Raw genomic sequence first — 22,866 nt, forward strand, 5'->3', positions numbered from 1 at the left:
GAGCTTGTTTGAAATCTCATCATAACCACTTGCATCCGAGTTTTTTAGTGTTTTTATCAAATCAATTATGCCATATTCACTAATGGGATGCATAAAAAAGAAGTTTTGGCAGATGGAAACATTATTTTCCATAAGTTTAATGTCTATCTCATCATGACACTTCATAGGGGAAAAAAGGGCATTAAAATTATTAGCCACCTCCATTTTTGATATCTCAACATTACCATCATTCATTTCAATATTATTGTTTCGTTTGTCATTTTTCCTGAGATGGTTAATCATCTGCTACATTGTTTTCGACTTATTATTGGATTTTGCTATTATATGATCAACATGGCGTTTATGATTTTCCTTCAATTCTTTCCTATATATTTGTGCGAGATGCTTGCTGACAGTTTTATAGCGATCATCTTCCCTGGCACACTCTGAATAAAGCGAAAACAAGCCTTTGAGTTCCTGCGTGATAATATTAGAATTTTTTTTCTCTGTCCACGAAAACGAATTGATGGAAAAGCCACTTCAATATAATAATGAATTATATTATGGAATATATCATACGCAAGATTTGGGCAGGTAATGCCATCAAGATTTTCCCAGGACTCTCTACTCAGTAGATCTTTGAATAATTCTATATTTTCCTCTATACATGATTTTTCATCTCGTACACTATTTTGTTCAGTGGAGAATCTTATCACTTGAGCAAGGTGATCTGAGATATGCAAGTCTCTCACAAAGACTTCGTAAGCATTTTCATTTTTATATAATAATGAAATTATCAAGGCATGTACTAGTGCTTGCTATTGTACGTTTTGGAACAGATATCGTATGCTTCATGTCGAAACATGCCAGCTGGTCTTGAAATAGTTTGAAATTCATACTATCCACCATGAAATTTAAATTGAAATCCCTGCCTTTAATTACATTATTATTATTTTCATTTTCGGATAATAGGGTGAGTAATCCATTAAACAAGTTCAAGAAAGTGATGAAATCACCTGATGGAGGCCTATAGATACATACAAGACATGTGCCTAATTTTGCCAGCTTAATACCACAGCATTCAAAGATTCCCTCTATATAGACGCCAGACAAATCAAGTACAGATATTTTCAGCAAAAGGTCGTCACGTTTGTAAACTGCTACTTCTCTGTTTTTCTTTATATTTTTACAGAAGGAAGAACATAAACTAAAATTTTTCAACTTCATTATTTCTAGATGTTCACCTTTTTGCCAGTGTTCTGATATAAATAAAAAGTCGCATAAAAAATCACGGTCGCTTATCACATCTATTTGAATAATTTCATTGCTGAGACATTGAATATTTTGATAGCACACCGTTAGGTCACGTGATCTATCCATTTTATTCAATGTATTTACATTTACAGCGATATTTTTGAAGCAACTTGTGACAGGCGAGGGTATAAAAAATTTGTGTTTTCACCATTTTGCTCTTCTGCAACAATTTCAAGATTTCCCTGGAATTCAGCTGCTAAGGAATTTCGATTCCTTTCGCTAGCCAAAAAGTAAGTTTTTTCAATAACTGATAACAATTTAGCTATTGTTCTGTCTTGTACAATTCTCATCCTCCGCATAAAGTTCCAAATTTTTCATCACAGAAAGTGTTTTGCTTTTGTTGATATACTGAATCCATTCATAAGATAATGGTATCTTCTCAAACCGGAATTCTTACGTCTATATGTGACAACGGATGATACATAGATCCATCACCTCTCTGCGGATCGTCATGTTAGTGGAGTGCAGCTGGTGAACCTCGTCCAATGTGACCGAAAGCACAACAATCGGCGTGAAATATTATGGCCTTGGTATTTTGTAATGGGCATGGTGTAGTTATCATCGAATATCTTGAGAGGGAAAATACCATCAACAGTGAATATTATATAGCGTGATTCGGGCATTTGGAGGAAATTGCAAAGAAACAACTGCATATGGCAAAGAAAAAACAATTATTCCATCAAGACAATGCACCGTGTCATAAGTCAATCAAAACAATGGTAGAACTACATGAAATGAACTTCGAATCGCTCCCACATCCACCGGATTCGCCAGATTTGGCTCCCAGCGATTACTGGCTATTTGCAGTCCTCAAAAAAATGGACATCGGTAATAAGTTTCACCTTAATGAAAGGTTATTGCTGAAACTGAGGCCAATTTGTGAGGTAAAAGGTAGAACGTTCTACAAAAATGGCATTTAAATGTTTGAGCGGCGCTGGAATGATTGTGCGGCTCTTGATGGAGATAATGTTCTTAGGCGAGGGACTTTTTAGTCTATGTGTTTTAATGAGCTAGATGTAGCTCTTCTCGGATGAAATATCGGGATTTTCTCGTGGAACTCCACGTACTCTATCCACACTACTCTGTCAATATTGTTGCTTAGTGGAATGATGCCCCCTACACTCTCGAATCTCAAGATCTGCCGCACTGAGGCAGGAATCTCAGCCAGACAAATGCAGAAGGCTGTCATTTTTGGCTCACTGTACTTGCTTAGGGCACATGATTCTCGGACACAATGATCACTTACCCCACGGTGTAGGAAGTGATCATTGGTTGATAATGCTGGCGCGTCTCCTCCTGAATGTATCGGGGCTTCGGGGGATAGGGCCCGACCAGCACAATCTTAGGGATAATTATGATATGTATTCACCAAATGTAGATAAAAAGTATACATACATATATTATTCCCAAATATCGAAAAGGTGTAAATGAACAACAGCATTACAGAAGGAGCGTCGACGAAGGGGTGTTCTTTGTACGTGATATAGCTGTATCAGTAAATAATAAAAAAATACATTTGAGATGAGTTTAAATTCATCATAAAGAATTGATATAAAGTTTATTTCTGAATTAGGTCTAAATTATAAAATAATTCTCAAGATCGGGCTAATATTTACAGTAGTTCATAGACAATAATTATAATAAAGATTGAACACATAATGTATTTTGTATATTATAAAATGACCACGTATAGAAAACAGAGTGAACTAGTATGGAATGACATGAAATGGTAGAGAATAATAAGAATAACAGGTTGTACCCCATTGGTATACTTATCAAACAACAATTTTTCGAACTCCAATCGCTCAAGAAGAAAATCATCCTACTTTGGGTTCCTTCGCATGTGGGGATTATTGGAAACGAGAGTACTGACTTTTATGCTCGTGAAGCGATTGATAATCCGAACCAAGGAACAACAAGGTATAGCCCTCATACCAACTTGAAACAATACTTCAAAAGCTTATTGTTGAGTAAGTGGAACATTGAATGGCAGAGTACCCCATCCAAGCTGAGAGAATGGAAACCCAAAGGCGGACCATGGAACTATGGAACACTTTAAAGAAGGGAACAAGTTATAATCAGCCGTCTTCGATTAGGACACACCAAACTAACCCATGCATATTTGATATCTCTAGCAGATCAACCACAGTGCCACATTTGTGAAGTTGCACTAACAATACATCACATCATAGTGCAGTGTCCAGTGTTTCAATTAGAAAGGGAAATGTGCAAAATATCGACGGAATCGCAGGAAACCTTGAATTATTTTAATGCTAGCAAGATTTTAAATTATTTAAGTGCTTTGAGCTTATCTAACAAAAAATAATGTTGTAATCAAAATAGTTACTGCTTGTAAATATTTTTTTCGCCGCTAATAATCATAAGGTTGATGCGGTTATTTTCAAATAAAAAAAAATAACAGGTTGTGTTACATGAAAGGTTCTGAATATAGCCACTATAATATTACAATTTGTTTTTAATTTTTTTGGCGGTTTAGAGGGTGACATTTTGTTTATATTTTCAATTATGTTGGTTAACAGGTTTATGGAAAAATGAGCATTCGGTGGCCAATATCATTTCTTTATTTTTTCCATTCAACTTTTGTTATAATGGTTGTCTTAGATTACATCTTGTATTATCTGATAGATGCCTGGTCAAAGGTAAGGAGCATTTACAATAACTGTAATTTGTAAAGCTCTTCAAAAAACCTTCTTTACTTTCACTTTGTGCTCGAAAGCCGCTTATAAATGAAAGTGATTTAAGCAGTTCGAATAATACTTGTTATGTAAATAGCACTTTGAAGGTTTTGATACTTTCTGTTACATAATGATATCATAAAAACTTCATTCGCTTATAGCATTCCTAAAAACACATCAAAAACATATGAAATGGCAAATAAAAAGTGTTCTATTAATTTTTTTCCAACTGCCATTTTTATTCAAGAATTTGTTGTTTTGAATATATATCTGGAAACTCGTAACTATCCTAATTTACGTGACAACTATTAAAAAGTACAATAACACTTTATAAATGTACTCAAACACCATAAGTCACATTGATAAGATTCAATAGCTTTCGAAGCTGAACAAAGTTTTTTTCAAACATCAAAAATACATGATGTTTCGTGACTGAATTTCTATATGGAAGTTGACGGTTACGGGGAAAAAGTAAATCATTATTACCATGCCGTCAGTTAATCACCAAACTTTCGCTACATCCCCCTTTCCTATTAAAACAATATATCATATAACATGTCACCTAAATTTCATTAGGACACATCTTAGGAAACCGAAATTTACTGTCTAATGATGCTAACTTGGTTAGCGAAATGTGAGTCGAAAAAAAGTGCTTCATTTCGGGAGTATGGGAGAGTGTGTATGAAAGAGTCAGTTTTGAAAAAAATCAGAAAAAGTTAACGTCAGGTGATGGTTAATGAATAAAATTCCTTTTTGTAAATGATTAGTTTGATAGCCATGGTTATCCAACCAAAGTAAAATGAGATACCATGACAGAAATTAGTAATGTGGCAACTTAAAGAAAAAAAGGGAAATCGGCTCTTTCAAAGCAACATGTGTATGAAAGAGCTGGGCATGTGCTATGAAAGAGCCGGATTTCACTTAAAAAAAACAGTCTTTCAGCAAATGAAAATCACTCAATAAACTATTTGTCTGTTATATAAATCTTATCAAACTGTAAAATTGCTCATTTCTGTGGAAATTAGTTATTTATCAGTCTTAAATCACAATCCACTCGTTCATAACTATTCAATATCTTGTTTTGAAAGGCCTGTAAACCGCAACATCCAGAGGTTGGAGTCTATACAATGAGGTACAATTTGTTTTGACCCTTTTTCAGCGATGATTTTAGGAGAAGCTGAAACAGTGCTGCATCCTGGAGCCAGCTCTTTCAAAACCTCAAACCCTTGTAACCTCAAACCCTTGTAACCTCAAAATACAGCTATTTCGCGTAAACATTAAGACATCAATATTATCATAAAATAATGCTCAATATATGCCTAACAATATAACATATCAATTTTATCAACTCATGCTGCTCTTTTCTTTGTAAAATAAATTGAGTGAACGCAAAAAAAAATACTTTTTGGTCACAAAATCTTTGATGTGGTCTACCGACGCCATTCGTTTTCGGAGAACTGTTAAATGTTTGTAGATGACAGCTATTCAGTGTTGCCATACAAACATCAAAATCAAATTATGGTAAGATTTTGGTAAGCGGTAGAAAATCACATCGGCTCTTTCAAAGCCTGGCTCTTTCATACACACTCTTCCCTATAGGAAACGTATTCATAAGTCAGTCCCATGAATTTCATTTTCTTTTTTGTCTATTTGTGTTCACTTTTTCAGAAAGCACACTGTTATGGAATATATGTACATTTTGTATCTGTATTTGTTTTCCAGAAGCCGATAATTTATACAAAAAGAGTAATTTATTTCATCGTATTACTGATATTTCCTGAGATATTCGAAATGTTTTTCATAAAGATTTCTTCCTTCACAGCGATGAAACGCTTCTTCCCAAAAGCGATAACAATGACAGCGATAAAAGTGACATCCCTGTCAACATCTAGGTATCATTATTCAAAATCATACATAACTCTCAGGGCGTAGTTATGCATCATTCTTACAATTTCAACCACTGTCAATAACTCAATACTGAGTCTTCAAATGACTGCTTCTACAGAAATTCACAGATTTGATTTGATATTATGATTATGACAGTGGCTGGATCCTAACTCTACTGAGACAACTCAAATGAATTTCAATAAATTGATGGATGTAGCCGTCACTATGTGGTAGGAGATCATGATGAAAAGCGAAATGAAAATTTTTATGTTTTTTACCACTTTTATAACAGTAACGTTAGTTACAAATAAAAGTGGTAAAAAACATAGAAATTTTCATTTCTCTTTTCATCAAATGAATTTGGGAATCAAAAAGAACTCACCCATATAATGAACAGATACAAGATATCGAAATAAAAAACGAATTGTTACCCTTCACTGATTCATATAACCTTAGGAAAATAAGACTAGTATCCTTCAATTCACAGTACACCTTGACTACCAATGATATGTGTAACGTATTCATGTGTCTATACACGCCTGAAGAAACTATAGTATAGTGAAATACGTGTTGCGTTTTTGTAAAAAATGTTCAGTGAAAATCTCACAATAAAGTGTTTCTTGAATAAATTATCTGACGTTCAGGAATCTCAATCGAAACTTATTGGTATAGTAAGACATTTTTTATTCGAATCAAAACATTATTCTGAAAAATAGCAATGTCACTCAAATGGAAAAGAATACGACGAGTACACTTAATGCATCTAGTCGCGTGAGTCGAATGACTCGGATGCCGGCTCTATGGTATTATGTCAAGGCAAGATAGATTCCAACAATGAAATCATATTGTTGAAAAATACAGTTTAGTGATTTACATACTCTGGCCATATATTCGAACATTGTGTTTTTGATAATTATACTTTCGGAAGAATGTTCTTATTGAAGTTTCTCGTTATTCAGGTAATGAAATTGATTCAATTTGAGAAATAATATTTTGTTCTTATATCAACATTTGCTAAAAAATGAAGTTTTCGCATGCAAATGAAAATTAATCAATGAAACTTCGAGGTCTGTTGGTGATCTCTTTGATAAATCGCTTTCTTAGAATACCTAGCTATAATATTGCTAGCGATTAGATGATAGCTAATTAATGACACATCTGTGTGTCATTGATAAAATTAATTTTTATTTCATCGATGTATCCAGCTGAGAATATTTCAGGAAATAATCCTTACGAATCTAAAAATTTTCTCAGATAAATGCACATTTCTCAAACTCAAACTTTGTTATTTTTGAGTAATACCAATCAAGCAATCAGCACTAGCAAAAACAATTCGTTCTGCGATTTCGTGGATTTATCATGCTGGTTATTTTTTTGCTAAATAATGAAGTTTTCGATGGGAAATTTTGAAGGTTTGTGGCGTTGTAGTAGACTGTATATTTTGCTACATTCTCACTTATTTGTCACTATCTCATTGTAATAAAATTCAAAGATTATGTGGTGACCATTCTGTTTGTTTATGTTCCTTTACCTGTCAATATATTTTATTACAAAAAACAAGATAGCATAAGGTTGTCATAATAATAAGAAAAGTCGGGTTGTTAAAACATTGATTATTCAAAAAACTAACATATTTAATAAAAGTTCTTCGAGTTGTGCATATAAAATATATTGGTAGGTATAGGAACATATATACAGGAGAAGCCAGAATGGTCACCGTTATATTGAAGTCATATTGAACTTTATTGTCATTTACTCCACAAAATTATTTACTGAACTAAAAAGTGACAAAAACTTCAAAAATAAGTTTGACAACTCTTATGTTTTTCTATTCACTGATAGATACTTCATTTGATTACCTTATGGAGAAAACATTTAAGTAAGTCACAATACCTGAACATACACAATTAGAGGGTACAAGCACAGTGTTTATATACATGAGAAAAATATATAAATAGGATTGCTAATAACACTTCCAAAATAGGAATCATGAAATTATAAAACAACAATAAAAATTAATTGGCGCTCCGGGGCGACTTTATTGATTCCAGTGGCGCATTTGCTTTTTCAGCTGCAGGAAAACCCGGATAAACCAGCAGCATCACATCATCTGAAGATCTTAATCTGCCAATGTCCTCTCCCTCATAAAACAAAATGTAGGGTGTTTCCAGAGGCTCCAATAATTTCTATACATCGCCAGAACACTTCGTGACACGACTACCGTCAAACTTAAACCAGTCCATTTCGTCTTTGACCAAGGCGTAATAATGACCAAATTCAACGCCAGAACCACAGTGAACAATGACTGCATGAATATTATAATAGTGGTCTGCTAGATTGAAGTGTTCATCTATTTCGAACCTTCGTGAGTGGTGCTCACGTCAGAGGTTGACTCATGTTTGAGGATCATGTTATGCTTAACAATGGTACATATTAAAGTGAGTGCTGAAATGTAAAAATTGTAATTACTTAAAACTAAAACATGATGAGAAACTAAAAGTTTGAGAAAATGTACCTACAAAATAACTTGTTGTTGTAGCACTACAGGTGGCAAAGTTTATATTCGTCAAGAGTGTAAATGGAGTTCCTAATGAAAAACCATTCGATTGTTTTTCAATTTCTTATAACTTATACTTTCCACCTTATTTGGTAGTTTTTTGGAAAAAAATCAAATCAAGGAATCACTAACTGATGTAGGAAGCCTATACCGGGTCAATATCGGATGATTTTTATACCTTGCGTTGTAGTCATGCAACTCAGAATGAGATTGAAATTTTGCAATACTGAACACGTTTCTGCAAGAATCATGAGAAGTAACATTGGCATTTATCCGTATACATTTTTTGACTCTTGAAAATTCTAGAAGAAATTACCCCAGAGCCTTAAAATATAACAGATTTGAGAATGAAATGGAAAAATGAGCTGTTCTCAAAGCAACACAGCTCATTACTTTTTTGATATGTCTCAATGTGTTCAATTTATCATGGAGCTCAGAACTCGATGTGGCAATGTCATTTCAAAGACGGATCTAATGTGGGTCCCAAAAGCTTGGTCCACAAAAAATTCGATATTTTTTGTCTCACTAGGACTCTGTTCAAAATTATTAGCTGCAAACCCTTCATAAACTTTCTGTTGAACTGTTAGGATAGAAGCCTAACAGGTCTTTATTGTTACTCGATTCATATAGAGTTACATTATTAGCGAATGGGGAAGGCTATAAATTATACAACAAATCAATTACATATATTATGAATAAATTAGGTCCCAAGACAGATCCTTGAGGCACTCCGTAATTGGCCATTTGCAAATCATATTTGTTTTCATCACAGTAAACCGCTTGTTGTGTGATTGTGATATATGACTTGAAAATTTTTAAAGTGATACCACAAATTCCACAGCATTCATGTTTTCACAAAAGATATTTGTGTGAGATAGTTGAATGTCTTGTTTCGGCTACACATAGTTACTGCAGTCATACGACCTGCCTCGACACAGTCGATTACTTTTCAATCAACTCCTTAACTGCTTGAACTATGGATCCACAGCTCCTAAATCCAAACTGTTTCCGATTAAACAATTCGTATTTGTTCATAGAAGATATAAGTCTGATTTTCACGATTTTTTCAATTACTTTGTTATTGAAGATATTATTAATAATGGTATGTAGTTCAAGGGAATGTATTTGCCTCCGCTCTTATGAATGAGAATAACTTTTGCTATATTAAATAAATACGTCTGGGAAGGCTTCGAATGAAAAACATAAATGGATTATTTTGGTCTACTTAAAGGGGGTTGATTATTTTTGATAACTACCATTTTGAGTGATACACGTTCTGATTGCCATTTGTAAAGCTGTTGTAACTCTGCAATATAATCAAGGGGCCAACGTTACCAAAACGGCTGTTGAAGCTGATATATGCGATGAAAATACTTTAGTAGATTCTTGGAGTACTTGTGTAGTCTGGGTCGATAACAAAAGTCACGATAAGGAAGTAAGAAGGAGTAAGAGCAGTCAAATCTGAAGGGGACAAGAGACTTGAATTCAGAACTGATTCAATCTGAACTGATAAAGTATAAAACTACTCGAATGTCAACATTTCATTTTCAGCTACAGGTTTTGAATGATAGTTGGTAGCTTTGAATCTCCGGCTTCCCATAATCCGCGAAATGGCGATGAATATTTTGGTATGAATGACCACAAAACACCCTCAGTTTTAAATGATTCAGCCAAAGCAATAAAATTTCATTGCAAAAACTCCAAAACTCCAAAACAAAAACTCTAAGTAAGCACTAACAAAATCAGTTTCTATATCTGAAAACATTTGGGACGGTTTTCCACGACGTGCTTTGAATTTTTGAATGATGCCAAAAAAGGCCTTTTTATTTAGATCAGATTTACTCGTTGAACAGGTGAGAATCTCCCATGATTGGATTAATCTGCCTCGGATTCTCTTCGAAACAACGAACACATTCGGAAAATGTTTTTCTTTCTAAATTAAGTCCCAAGGGCCAAAATTGATGATAATAACATTTCAGGATCTGCGTGCACTAAACGCAATGGTCTTTGGCAGCTTTTGCGAAGGTCTCAAGATCATTATTAATAAGAATGCAAGCATCATCCACCATATGTGAAAGGAAACTTTGCCAAAGTTGGGTACCATTAGCGTATAAATGAATATTGCAGGCATTTATTTCAGTCAACAGCTGGGAGGAGTATATAGAAAACAGAAGACGCCCTAGTTTAGATCCCTGCGGGACACCTGACTTGAGTATTGAATATTCAGAGACTCTTATCTTCGAGAACAACTTTCTGCTGCCTATTCTTGGGGTAATTGCCTATTAACACTCGTGTATTTTCTGAAAAACCTATATAATGCTAGGTTAGATGTAGAGGATAGATAGTTTTTTACAAATTGAATATTCGAGAATATGTTCGTTTTAGAATTCGAAGGTCAGGTTAGATGTTGAGGATAGATGTTTAGTAACAAATCGTAATGAATTGTGTCGAAAGAATAATCGAGCAAAAATAGCAGTGTGCACTGACCTTGACCAGTAGCTCTTAGAATATCATCGGTGATGTGGAGAAGTGCTGTCGTAGGTACAGCTATAGCCTTTACGGACCCTGGACTGAATTGATAGTAATAAGACTACTTGAATGAGATTTGATCTATGTTTCCATAGCTTTCTCTGGAACTTTCAACAAAATTTTTGCCCATTCCATATTATTTCAAGGGTTTTTGTATTTTCTTTGACTCCCTAGTCAAATGGAAATCTGCGGAACTCAGAATCCTCCAACGGTATCGTTACTACAAAATGTCCTATTTCATCGCGTTTTACTGTTTTTCAAAATGATCCCTTCACAATGTCTCTTCAGGAGAAATAAACTTTGAAAATTCAGTTTGATAATTATGAAACCTGGTAAATTATTAGTAATGGATGGTACGATTAAACAAGATACCAATAATGAAAAATTCTTGATCTGAGACTGAACTTGAAGTACCGCTTTTCCTTCAACGTATGATTGTGTTTCGTTACTTACTTGTAAATTGACCGCTGTACAAGAAATCATTACAAAATTCTTCAGTCAAAAATTTACTTTGAGATAACAGGTTTAGTGAAGCTTGAGTGATGAAAGTTGTTTCTGTCATGAACTAGAACTGAAACCGTAGCAAGAAGTACTTGATCCCGATTTGAAACTATAAGCGATAACGCTTTCTTGAACAGGATCAGTATTATTTTCATTATTTTGTTGATTCTCGTTGAATTCTGTATTTTCGGGGTGCAATGATGTATATGAGTTTCACAAGTTATGCGAGGTCCGTAAAAACATTTTTTTGTTATATCTATTGGTTGTGAACAATTGAAACGAAGATGCCTTCTCGATGCCTGCCTTTTTCTTTCATGAATTCTAAGATTGATGAAATCGGCGCAATGTTGCAATATGAACACAACTGATCTTCGACGAAAAAAATGACTTATAGATAGGTGGTCTACCAGAATGGATATCTTGAAAAGCTTTATGAAATAGTTTTCTATTTTCAGAATCTGTTTTCTTTTTATTTTGTTTTAATGATTAAAATAAATCAGCACGCTCCTTTGAAAACTTTTTTCAATTTTTTAAAAGAAGGTTTATCAAAAGGAGCCCTTTCTTGTTCCCATTTCTTCAACGTTACCTCGTCTAATTCAGTTGTAACTAAGTTAATAATGGGGGTGTCCCAAAAATTAGCAGGCTCTTTAAGAACATTCAAAACTCTTATTAGTTTCACGATACTATCGATCATTTTTCTTAACGATGTTTTTTCTTAACGCATATGTTGATTCTTCTTGTATTTTATTCAGAGTAAAAAACGCACTACATGATTTTGCACCAAAATTCGACTGTTATTGAACCGCGCCAAATCAAATTCCAAGCTGACTTGTAGTTAGAATCACAAAACTCTAAACTCGCTATAATTTCTAACACACGAGTGCCTCAAGTACCTAATGATAGTTCTGAATATTTTTAATCGCTCTATATTTTAATGAATCAAACAGTCAAATGGATATCGAAATTCTAGCTACGAACCATATTCTCCATTATACTTAGGTATTTCAATCGCGGGCAGTTTCAAACTACTTACGTATTCATCTTCATCTGTTCAAAAAATCTGTTTTTCTGTTAACCAACTGTCGCACCCCTACGAACGACAACTCTCAAACGTCGAAACTTGTGCGAGCTAAGGATTAACGAGGTCTTACCTTTTAACGTTGTGGAATTGGCCGCGGTGGTAGTGCGTCCGACTCACGATCGGAAGGTCGTGTGTCCCGCTTCGACCAGATATTTTTCTCGAGAGAATTTATCTGGTTGAAGCTGGAATGATTCTGCAACCGTGTTAGGAATCACACGTTAAAAGGTAAGACCTCGTTAGTCCTTAGCTCGCACAAGTTTCTTAACTTCTGAGAGTTGTCGTTCGTATGGGGGCGGCAGCTGATTAACGGAAAAACAGATTTTAAACAGAAACGTGTGATTCCTAACACGTTATCAATATATCTACATGATTGAATATCTGCGTTTTACCACTAGTATTTTATATTTAACAAACTCCCACCGCGGATATGTTCAGATATGCTTTTGCCAAGAAACATTTTAGACTGCATAAAATTCAAATGTTTCTCATTCAGACAATTGGCTTTCGGAATTATCACAAAATTCATCAATTTGAATTTGAATGTCCACATACATACACAGTCTGCGACGTTTAAATACTACGTTTTGATTAGAAATGGCTTTGTCAGAAAAATGTGACTCTTAATAAGTTAGATTATTCCTAAAAGTTGCTATTTTGTCTTGACTGAACCTCTTCTTCTAACGAGTTTTTCTATTTCCATCATAATGCTCCGTGAAGTATTATACCTAGGTATAAATATACAAAGTATCAATAAATGGTATTTTCTCGAGAATAAGAATCGATAAATGTCAACTTGACAATTAGTTAATACATTTGAGATATATTATCGGGTTCGCAGTTCGAACGATCCTGGGTCGGTTCCAGCTGATTATTGTAAGTAGCCTCTCGAAAAACTTTTTTAGGTTTCAACTACAGGCTAAATTGTAATTTATGAGATATTCACGGATTTTCGCGGTTTTTTTTTGGATGATTCTACTTACGTGATGATAGTAATTCAGAACACTTTTCATTTTTAGTCGGACGTGAAAGCCTATATCCTATACGGACTCAATTAGTTTTCGAGATATATTTTAGCTCAAAGCAATTGCAAATCACATATTTTTTTATTAACACACCTTTCTCTATATCATCGCACCTTTTTCTATCCCTTTTCATTCACTTATTGCCAAATTTCACTATTGGGATCAGAAAATTCTCTACCAACCAATAATTATGTTCTTCAATAATCACACAACTGACATGGATGAATAGAATATTGAAAAATATTGATGAGCGCATTTGTTGAAATGTTGGTGGCTAGTTGCGCACGTTTATCTGTCAACTGGTTGTCTTTTTTTGGTTACCTGTTCTCTCCGTAAATTTCGATATTTAAAATGTTATTTGTGAAAAAAAATAAAATATTGCTCATTGGGATACTCACGGATTTTTGTGATTTTTTCTGGGATGATATAACATCATGGTAGGAATTCAGAACACTTTTTAGTCGGACTCAATTAGTTTTCGAGATATAGCCTGTAAAAGTTTGTAAGATGTCATATTTGACCTTTATTTACAGCAATAAACGATTGCAATTCACTTACTTACCTTTTATTTACACATCTTTGTCCACCTTTTTCTATTCCTTTTCTAAAATACATGAGGTTTTCAATTCAGTAGGTCAAGTTGGATGTTGAGAAAATATAGTTTTTACAAAATTAATTATTCAGAAATACGTTCCTTTTAGAATTCGGAGGACAGGTAAGATGTTGAGAATAGATACTTTTTTTAAATTCTATATTTGATTTTCTAAAATACATGAGGTTTTCAATTTAGTATGTCAGGTTAGATGTTGAGAGAAGATAATTTTTTTAAAATTAAATATTCTAAAATACGTTCCTTTTAAAATTCGGAGGTCCAGTTAGATGTTGGTGATAAATAGTTTTTTTCAAAAGAAATATTCGACCATACGTCCGTTTCAAATTTCGGAGGTTAAGTTAGATGTTGAGGATACATTTTTTTTGAACTATATTTTCGAAAATATGTTCCTTTTAGGATTCGTAGGTCAGGAGATCAGGTTATTTGATCTCTCTCTGAATTTCAATATTTCAAATGCCATTTGTGAAGAAAATGGAATATAACGTTATATACAGCGTGACTCACGGTCGTTGGTAGGTTAGACGTTTCTGGAAAACGCAAAGCATGATTCTTCTGAAAATGTCACCTCTCACATTTCCTTACCTGCTCTATCGATCAAAAAGTCCTAGCAACTTTATTTTTTTAAATGGAACACCCCGTATATTAATACATTTTTGTAATTACTCTGGTATTTTGATACTTTTTTGTTGATAATGTCCTATACCTATCTCTATCTGTTTTCGAGATAAAAAATAAATTGTGCTAAATATGATCCAAAACATAGCCTTAATTGAAATTAAGTACATCAGTACTCTCAATTCATGAGAAATTGATATTTTGATGATAATTTGGACAAACTCGAAATATTCAAATAACACCAAGAAATCGACTCCATATCATACAGGGCGTGCTAAAATTACTATTATTTAGATTGTGCAAATGAAACCCCCTGTATATTAATCGGTAAATTGAAAGATGGTGAAAAATGCTTCAAGATGATCATGTCCCTATACCCAAATCGTCAAGTTTTCTCAATAAAGTCGCTTCTTCTAGAAACATTATTTTTTTTAGAATTTGGATTTAGGTAGCAGTGGAATTATGAACCTTATAGCAGTTCGGTTACTTTTATAAGTAATTCACAAAGAGTTATAGACGGTGTTTCGAATCATCTTTCAAAGTGAATGCAAATATCGATTATTCAAACGAAGTTCTTATGAAATTATTGATTATACACATGAACAAAGTGATCAAATCATTGTCAGAACGTGTAAAAAATTCAACCGAATGTATCCTGAATTAACACCAATGAACGAGAGGAAGTTTGTAAGGTTACAAAATAATTTCCTTAACTATGGCGCTCAAAGTTTCCAGGTAACAACTGTGCCAAAAATCAGTCATTTCTAGGTAAAAAGTAAGATTTTGTGGGCTAAAACATGTGAAAGTACAGACAATAACAGAATAGGATGATTCAAAATAACAAAATTGAAAACAAAATATCACATTTCCACAATAAATGCTGAAAATGTTGTCCATTACATTCTAAACACTTTAAAATGTTTTTTTGTACGCGACTTGTGGTTGCTTTTTCAATTTCCTGGGGATCCAGATCTTCAATACTCCGCACTATTCGCCGTCGCAATTCTTCTTTGGTAGGCACTAGAGTACTGTATACCCTTTCTTTTAAAACATTCCATAAAAAAGTCAAGTGTCGTGAGATCGAGTGATCTCGGTGGCCAATCCCACGGCCCTAAACGCCTAAACCAACGATCGTCGAAGAGTTCGTCAAGTTTCCTGGAAACTTCATGGGTGAAATGAGCTATATTCCTATATTACTCTAAAGGCAAATTTTCAAGAAAATTGGTTACAGTCGTCCTTAATATTTGGGGATATCTCTCTGCATTCAGTGTGTCTTCATAAATAGAAAAGCTGATTTTATTGTTCTTCAGAATACAGAAAACATTCAGGTCAAATTTTTCTTGAAAACCCATTTCTTTTGTAACATGAGGATTATGATCAGCCCAAAAATGTTCATTTCTTCTATTGAAAATACCATTCCTCGTAAATTTTGATTCGTCGCTCCAAATTATTTTTGAGAAAAATTCCCGATCTTCCTGTGTATGAATCAAAAGGGATTCACAAAAATTCTACGTTCGAAGTCTTCTGCTTTTAGAGCTTGAACTTTGGTAAATTTATACGGATGCATTTCGTGATTTTTCAAAATTCGTTATACTGAAGCATGTGATACACCTAAATCTTTTTCTGCACTGCGAATGGAAGCTTCTGGATATGCATAAAAATATGCCAAAACGTTAACAGTATTGTCCTTATTTGAAGAAACAGGTTTTGGTAATGTTGAAGGCGCTTTTAATATGGAGCCGTAGTTAAGGAAATTATTTTGTAATTTAACAAACTTCCTCTTGTTCATTGGTGTTAATTCAGGATACATTTGGTTGAATTTTCTACAAGTTCTGGCAATGAACTTTGTTTTAATAATCAATATTTGCATTCATTTTTGGCGATTTTTTGAAACACCATCAATAACCATTCATCAATTACTTATAAAAGTCACCAAATTGTCATAAGCTTGATATTTCCACGGCTACCTAGAAATCAAATTCTTTTAAAATTATTTTTTGTACAACTGTTATTGAAAATCTCTTTGATAGAAACACTTCAATCAGAACACCTACCAAAAAATCATTTAGAAAAGTTCACACATGCAGTTCGTGCTATTGGTAATATTAAATCCCTGTGAAGTTACTGACGATGACGAAGTAGTATTCAGTCCAACTATATAAAGTCCTTCATGACTAACCAATAATCCTCCTTAAAGTAACGTGAGTTGGCGTATGTAGTTGTAACATATGCCTTGTAATCCAAAGATCGTGTGTTCAAATCCCATGGACCCTATAATTTTTTTATTATCAGCAGTAACGTTATACAAAAACATTTGTATGATACATTTGTTAAAAGTGATTTCATTTTGCTCGTGAGTTTGCTCCACTTGCTGACGCTCGTTTTGCAATAATCCCCACTCACAAAATAAAATGCCACTTTCAACACTTGTAGGTAAAACGTGAATAACTATTTTTCCACAAAAACGGCTTTATTAAGAAAACTTGACGATTTAGGTATAGGGACATGTATATCATCTTGAAGCATTTTTCATCATCTTTCAATTTCTCGAGTAATATACAGGGGGTTTCATTTGAAAAAATGAACTTTCGACTACTTTTATGCACAATGAAAATAATAGTAATTTTAGCACGCCCTGTATGATATGGAGTTGATTTCTTGGTGTTATTTGAATATTTCGAGTTTGTCCAAACTATCATCAAAATATCAACTTTTCATGAATTTAGAGTACTGATGTACTTAATTTCAATTAAGGCTATGTTTTGGACCATATTTAGCACAATTTATTTTTTATTTCGAAAACAGATAGAGATAGGTATACGACATTATTAACAAAAAAGTATTAAAATACTAGAGTGATTCCAAAAATGTATTAATATACGGGGTGCACTATTTAAAAAAAATATAATTGCTAGGACTTTTTGATAGAAGTGGCAACGCCGTAATGCTGAAAATATTTTAGATCGATAAAACAGGTAAGGAAATGTGAGAGGTGAAATTTTCAGAAAAATCATGCTTTGCGTTTTCCAGAAACGTCTAACCTACCATCGACCGTGAGTCACGCTGTATACTTTGACAGATTATATTTCCGAAACTAATTGAGTCCAAAAAACACTTTTTGTTCTGAATTTCTACCATAATGTAGTATCATCATAGGAAAAATTGCGGAAATCCGAGAGTATCCCATGAAGCACAGTTTTCCCCAACTACATTCGATAGTTCGGAAACCAGTACCAAAATCACTTCATTAAGAAAGGATAAAATGGAAAAAACCCATCTTGCTATGCTTTTCTTCCACATTCATGAAGTCGGACCCAAAACCATAATTTTCAATGTTGATGCACTGAATTGCAAATCGGCTGTACCAAACGACGATTTCAATTCATCATTATCCAGGTCGGCTGGACCAAAATGTTGGATTTGGTGTCGTTGTGGTGGGCTGTATATTTTGCTCGATTTTTACTTTTTTGTCATTTTTCGTTTATCCTTTCTCTTCGTAATAAAATCCAAAGGTTCTGTTGAACTCTACAAATTATTTACTGAACTGAAGTGACATAAATTACAAAAATATGTTTTTGGGAAAAGTTCATGCACAGCAAATTATTCTTAAAACTTTTTCGCAACAATTTAGGTCGACTGAAAAGTTGGGAGAATGCAATTTTTCCAACAGAGACAATTCAATAGTCCTGGTTATCTGAGCTAAATTATAACATACACGTTCATTTGAAAAATATCAACAACAATTTTTTTTGCGATTCTATACAGCATTTCTCCTACGTCATATGCCTTTTTTTATTAGAACTTCCAAAATTGCGAAACGGATTTCATTTATCTGGGGATTAATAAATTACTGGAAAAGATGTCATACTATTCGTTGAATTTATGGTGAGCCTAATCCGGATGAGTTATCTTTCCCTGGTCCTTTTTGTTGATTTATATAAATATTGGATATACCCACCTTCATCATTCATGTTCATATCAGTATCGATTTTGCGATTCACGTTAATGAACATTTTTCGCCAAAACATGATTCAGTTCGTGATATGTTTTTTCGTTTTTCAGAGTTTTGTGTTAGCTTCAGTACCAAGTAAGTAAAATGAGGGTGATGATCTCCTACCAGGTAGTAACGGATACATCCATCAATTTATTAAAATGTGCGTTCTAGGGATTCGACGAATGTCGTTTTTGCCTTGTCCTGATTGGCGAAATTTCTAACGGTGACAACCTTAGCAAATCTTTCAAAAAGAAAATGTTTTTAACAAAGAAGTAATTAAAAAAAATTATTAGTTGACTTTATGAAAGCATAATTGAATTGAAATATATAGTCTTTGGAACTATTAATGTGAAGATAAACGCATAATGGGTACTGAATCCTCAAACGCAACACCTACATTGGGGGTGAAGATGTCTATAAATATAATATTCGAATTGAAAATCACATTTATATTTGAATCGTTAATAATTCTGAAATATTCGTCGACAGTTAAACTATTGAATCAAACACTGGCTGACACGCTAGTTGAATCTTAGTTATTCCTGAGGAAATAGGTAGGAGAAAAATTACTTGAAAATTATTAGGATTATCAGTAAACAATATTATTGAGCTTATCGGAACGACTATATTTTTTCTGAGAATCTATTTTTCTATGAACTATTGAAAACGAATCCATCTAACTTCAAAATCAATGACTTATGACCGACCATAAAAATTGTTGCAAACAAATAAGTTGAATCCTCGTCACACCATCAGAATGGATTATTAGGTTCTATAATGAATTTTATTGTGAAAAAAGTCCACATTTCACATTTCTGTAATTTTTTGCCACCCCTTTGGTAGTGTGCTTTTAGCATATTCTATCGCACATATGTGATTGCTCATTCGTTAGCCTGTTCAAGAATATCAAAAACGCTGAATTTTCTAGTTGAAAATTGTCAATATTTTCAATACACTCAACAACTGTAGATCCTTTTTGTCAACCCAGAGATAGAAGCTCAGCTACATGACTGTCCCGATGGTTCACAATCAAATTCAACTTCGATCATCTGTGACTAGCCCTAAATGTTTGGTCACAGATGTAAAGCGCTGTTTGGAACCTTTGTGGTAGTAATTAATATTATTTGAGTTCTATCCCAACACCAAACCGTTGTTTTAGCACCTCGTCACGTGTTTCAATCACCAAGTGAGAATCTTCACGTGTCGAAGTATTGAAAATAACGGTTTGGTGTTGGGATAAAATTCCAGTAAATAGTAAACTCCAGACTACTATCAAACAGGCTCAATATTTGTCCCCAAAACGAAATAGTTACTGATAAGGACAAAAAAACCTTAGTTTCTATAATGATATATCTGTTTACAGAATGTCCCAAAGTTGATGGCAAATATCCAGTCTACTTTTCGCTACCAGACTGCACCAAATTCTGTCAGTGTTCTAATGGAACACTGTATTTTCATGACTGTCCAGATGGATTGCATTTCAATTCTGTTTTGAATATATGCGACTGGCCACACAGAGCCGGATGCGATCCTGCACGTTACGACAAGGATGGTGATGATAATGATGGTGGTAACGACAATGATTGTGATGATCAAAAATGTGAGATCACTACCGAAAACGCTGAAGTCAATATTTGTCAACAAAATGGAATAGGTACTATAAAATACAATAAACTAAAGATTCGATATCAATACATCTGTTTACAGAATGCCCCATGGTTGATGGAAAATATCCAGTTTACTCTGCGTTACCAGACTGCACCAAATTCTGTCAGTGTTCTAACGGAAAACCATATCTTCATGACTGTCCAGACGGTTTGCATTTCAATTCCATTTTGAACGTATGCGATTGGCCTCACAGAGCCGGATGCAATGCTGCACGTAACGACACAGATGACGATGAGGATGGTGGCAACAGTGATGATGATGATGATGATAACGACCATGATTATGATGATCAAAAAAAGGAGATTACTACCGAAAAAGCTGACGTCAATATTTGTCAACAAAATGAAATAAGTACTGAAAAATACAATAAACTAAAGATTCGATATCAATATATCTGTTTACAGAATGCCCCAAGGTTGATGGAAAATATCCAGTTTACTCTGCGTTACCAGACTGCACCAAATTCTGTCAGTGTTCTAACGGAAAACCGTATCTTCATGAATGTCCAGACGGTTTGCATTTCAATTCCATTTTGAACGTATGTGACTGGCCTCACAGAGCCGGATGCAATGCTGCACGTAACGACACAGATGACGATGAGGATGGTGGCAACAGTGATGATGATGATGATGATAACGACCATGATTATGATGATCAAAAAAAGGAGATTACTACCGAAAAAGCTGACGTCAATATTTGTCAACAAAACGAAATAAGTACTGAAAAATACAATAAACTAAAGATTCGATATCAATATATCTGTTTACAGAATGCCCCAAGGTTGATGGAAAATATCCAGTTTACTCTGCGTTACCAGACTGCACCAAATTCTGTCAGTGTTCTAATGGAAAACCGTATCTTCATAACTGTCCAGACGGTTTGCATTTCAATTCCATTCTGAACGTATGCGATTGGCCTCACAGAGCCGGATGCAATGCTGTACGTGACGACACAGATGCCGACAAGGATTGTGGCAAAGACGATAATGGTAATGGTGGAAACGACAATGATTTTGATGGTGGAAATAAGGAGACTGCTACCGAAAAAGCTGAAGTCAATATTTGTCTACAAAACGGAATAGGTAATAAAATAAAAGGCAATAAATTGAAGATTCGATATTGATGTATCTAATTGTAATGCATTGTTTGGAATCTTTTGTAGTAATGAATATAACTGGAGTTTTATCTCAACACCAAATTGTTAGTTTTAACACCTCGATTAAGATTAAATCTTCTTCTTGAAGATGTTTGATATTCCTCTTGAAGATGATTACTTGGTGATTGAAACATGTGTCGATGTGTTAAAAAACGGTTTGATGTTGGGATAACACTCCAGTTATATTCAATGATATATCTGTTTACAGAATGCCCTAAGGTTGATGGCAAATATCCAGTCTATTCTGCGCTACCAGACTGCACCAAATTTTGCCAGTGTTCTAACGGAAAACCGTATCTTCATGGCTGTCCAGATGGTTTACACTTCAATCCTGAATTGAATGTTTGCGATCAGCCAATGAACGTTAACTGTTCTTCTATCAGTGTCTAGTATGTATGAATATATCTTTCATCCGTGTATTAAATGAACCGAATAAAAACATATTTAATTTCTTTTTCATTCATTGCTAATATTCAATACGTTGTTTCAATTACAAAAAATTTCAATATTACGAATTCAAACAATTTTCAAAACTTTCATTTGTGAATATTTCGAAGACTTACATATCTGAACGTACGTAAGTCCCACAGTGTAGTTTATGAAGTTACCATGGATCGCCATCAAGTAGGTAATGGCTGAATCAATCAGAAATCGTATAGTGATTGCAGAATCGCCTTCTTCTTTTAGATCAGGGGTCTCCAAGCCTTCGGGCCATAATGATTTTTTCAGTTTGTTCCAAGAGCCAATTTCTGCCCTTAACTATATTTCTAGACTAGGATAGTCGCAAAGTGCGTGACCTAAGCAAACTTACGCTTTTTTTGCATTTCAATTATTATTGTGTATTGTGACACTTAACGACATCTAGTGGCGAATAGTGGTACTATGTACTATCTTTTTCAGCTACCCACTAGGTGGCATTAAGCGTAATTGAATATTTGGAATTACCGCGTTGGTTCGAGAAAGTTCTGGTTCTAGTTAGTGTATTCCGATCACCTCGAGATGGCAGTAATAATTGCATATAAGAAGACTAGCGGCGCAACTGCGAGTTAGTCTGCGTAGGAAAGGCGAAGAAAGCGAAACTGTCTATTGTGAAATAAAGTAACACCCGTCAATAAAAGTATTTTGATTTGACATTGTTTTTATGTGTGATTTGTTAGTATGTAAAAGAAGCGAAAAATCGACAGTGAATGCAGAACGTTCCAAGAAAAATGGAACTTTCAGTATTTTGTGATTGAGTCCAGTAATAAGGCGCTAT

At 34.1% G+C, this 22,866-nt stretch overlaps 1 protein-coding gene across 2 annotated transcripts; it reads left to right on the forward strand.

The window, feature by feature from the left end:
* Positions 1-18,728: 18,728 nt before the first annotated feature.
* Positions 18,729-22,070, forward strand: LOC111514016 (uncharacterized). 2 transcript variants are annotated; one of them, XM_074178474.1, is made up of 6 exons: positions 18,729-18,881; positions 20,152-20,442; positions 20,496-20,807; positions 20,861-21,172; positions 21,226-21,537; positions 21,820-22,070. In XM_074178474.1, the coding sequence occupies exons 1-6, from the start codon at positions 18,764-18,766 to the stop codon at positions 21,999-22,001; spliced, it is 1,527 nt and encodes a 508-aa protein (XP_074034575.1). In that variant the 5' UTR covers positions 18,729-18,763; the 3' UTR covers positions 22,002-22,070. The 2 variants fall into 2 exon arrangements, with proteins under 2 accessions (XP_074034575.1, XP_023026011.2); XM_023170243.2 differs by lacking the exon at positions 20,496-20,807.
* Positions 22,071-22,866: the final 796 nt, after the last annotated feature.

This window comes from Leptinotarsa decemlineata, unplaced genomic scaffold (genome assembly GCF_025532065.1).
Source record: "Leptinotarsa decemlineata unplaced genomic scaffold, Ldec_3_MD MMD2_tig00003798_RagTag_RagTag, whole genome shotgun sequence".
Classification (NCBI taxonomy): domain Eukaryota; kingdom Metazoa; phylum Arthropoda; class Insecta; order Coleoptera; family Chrysomelidae; genus Leptinotarsa; species Leptinotarsa decemlineata.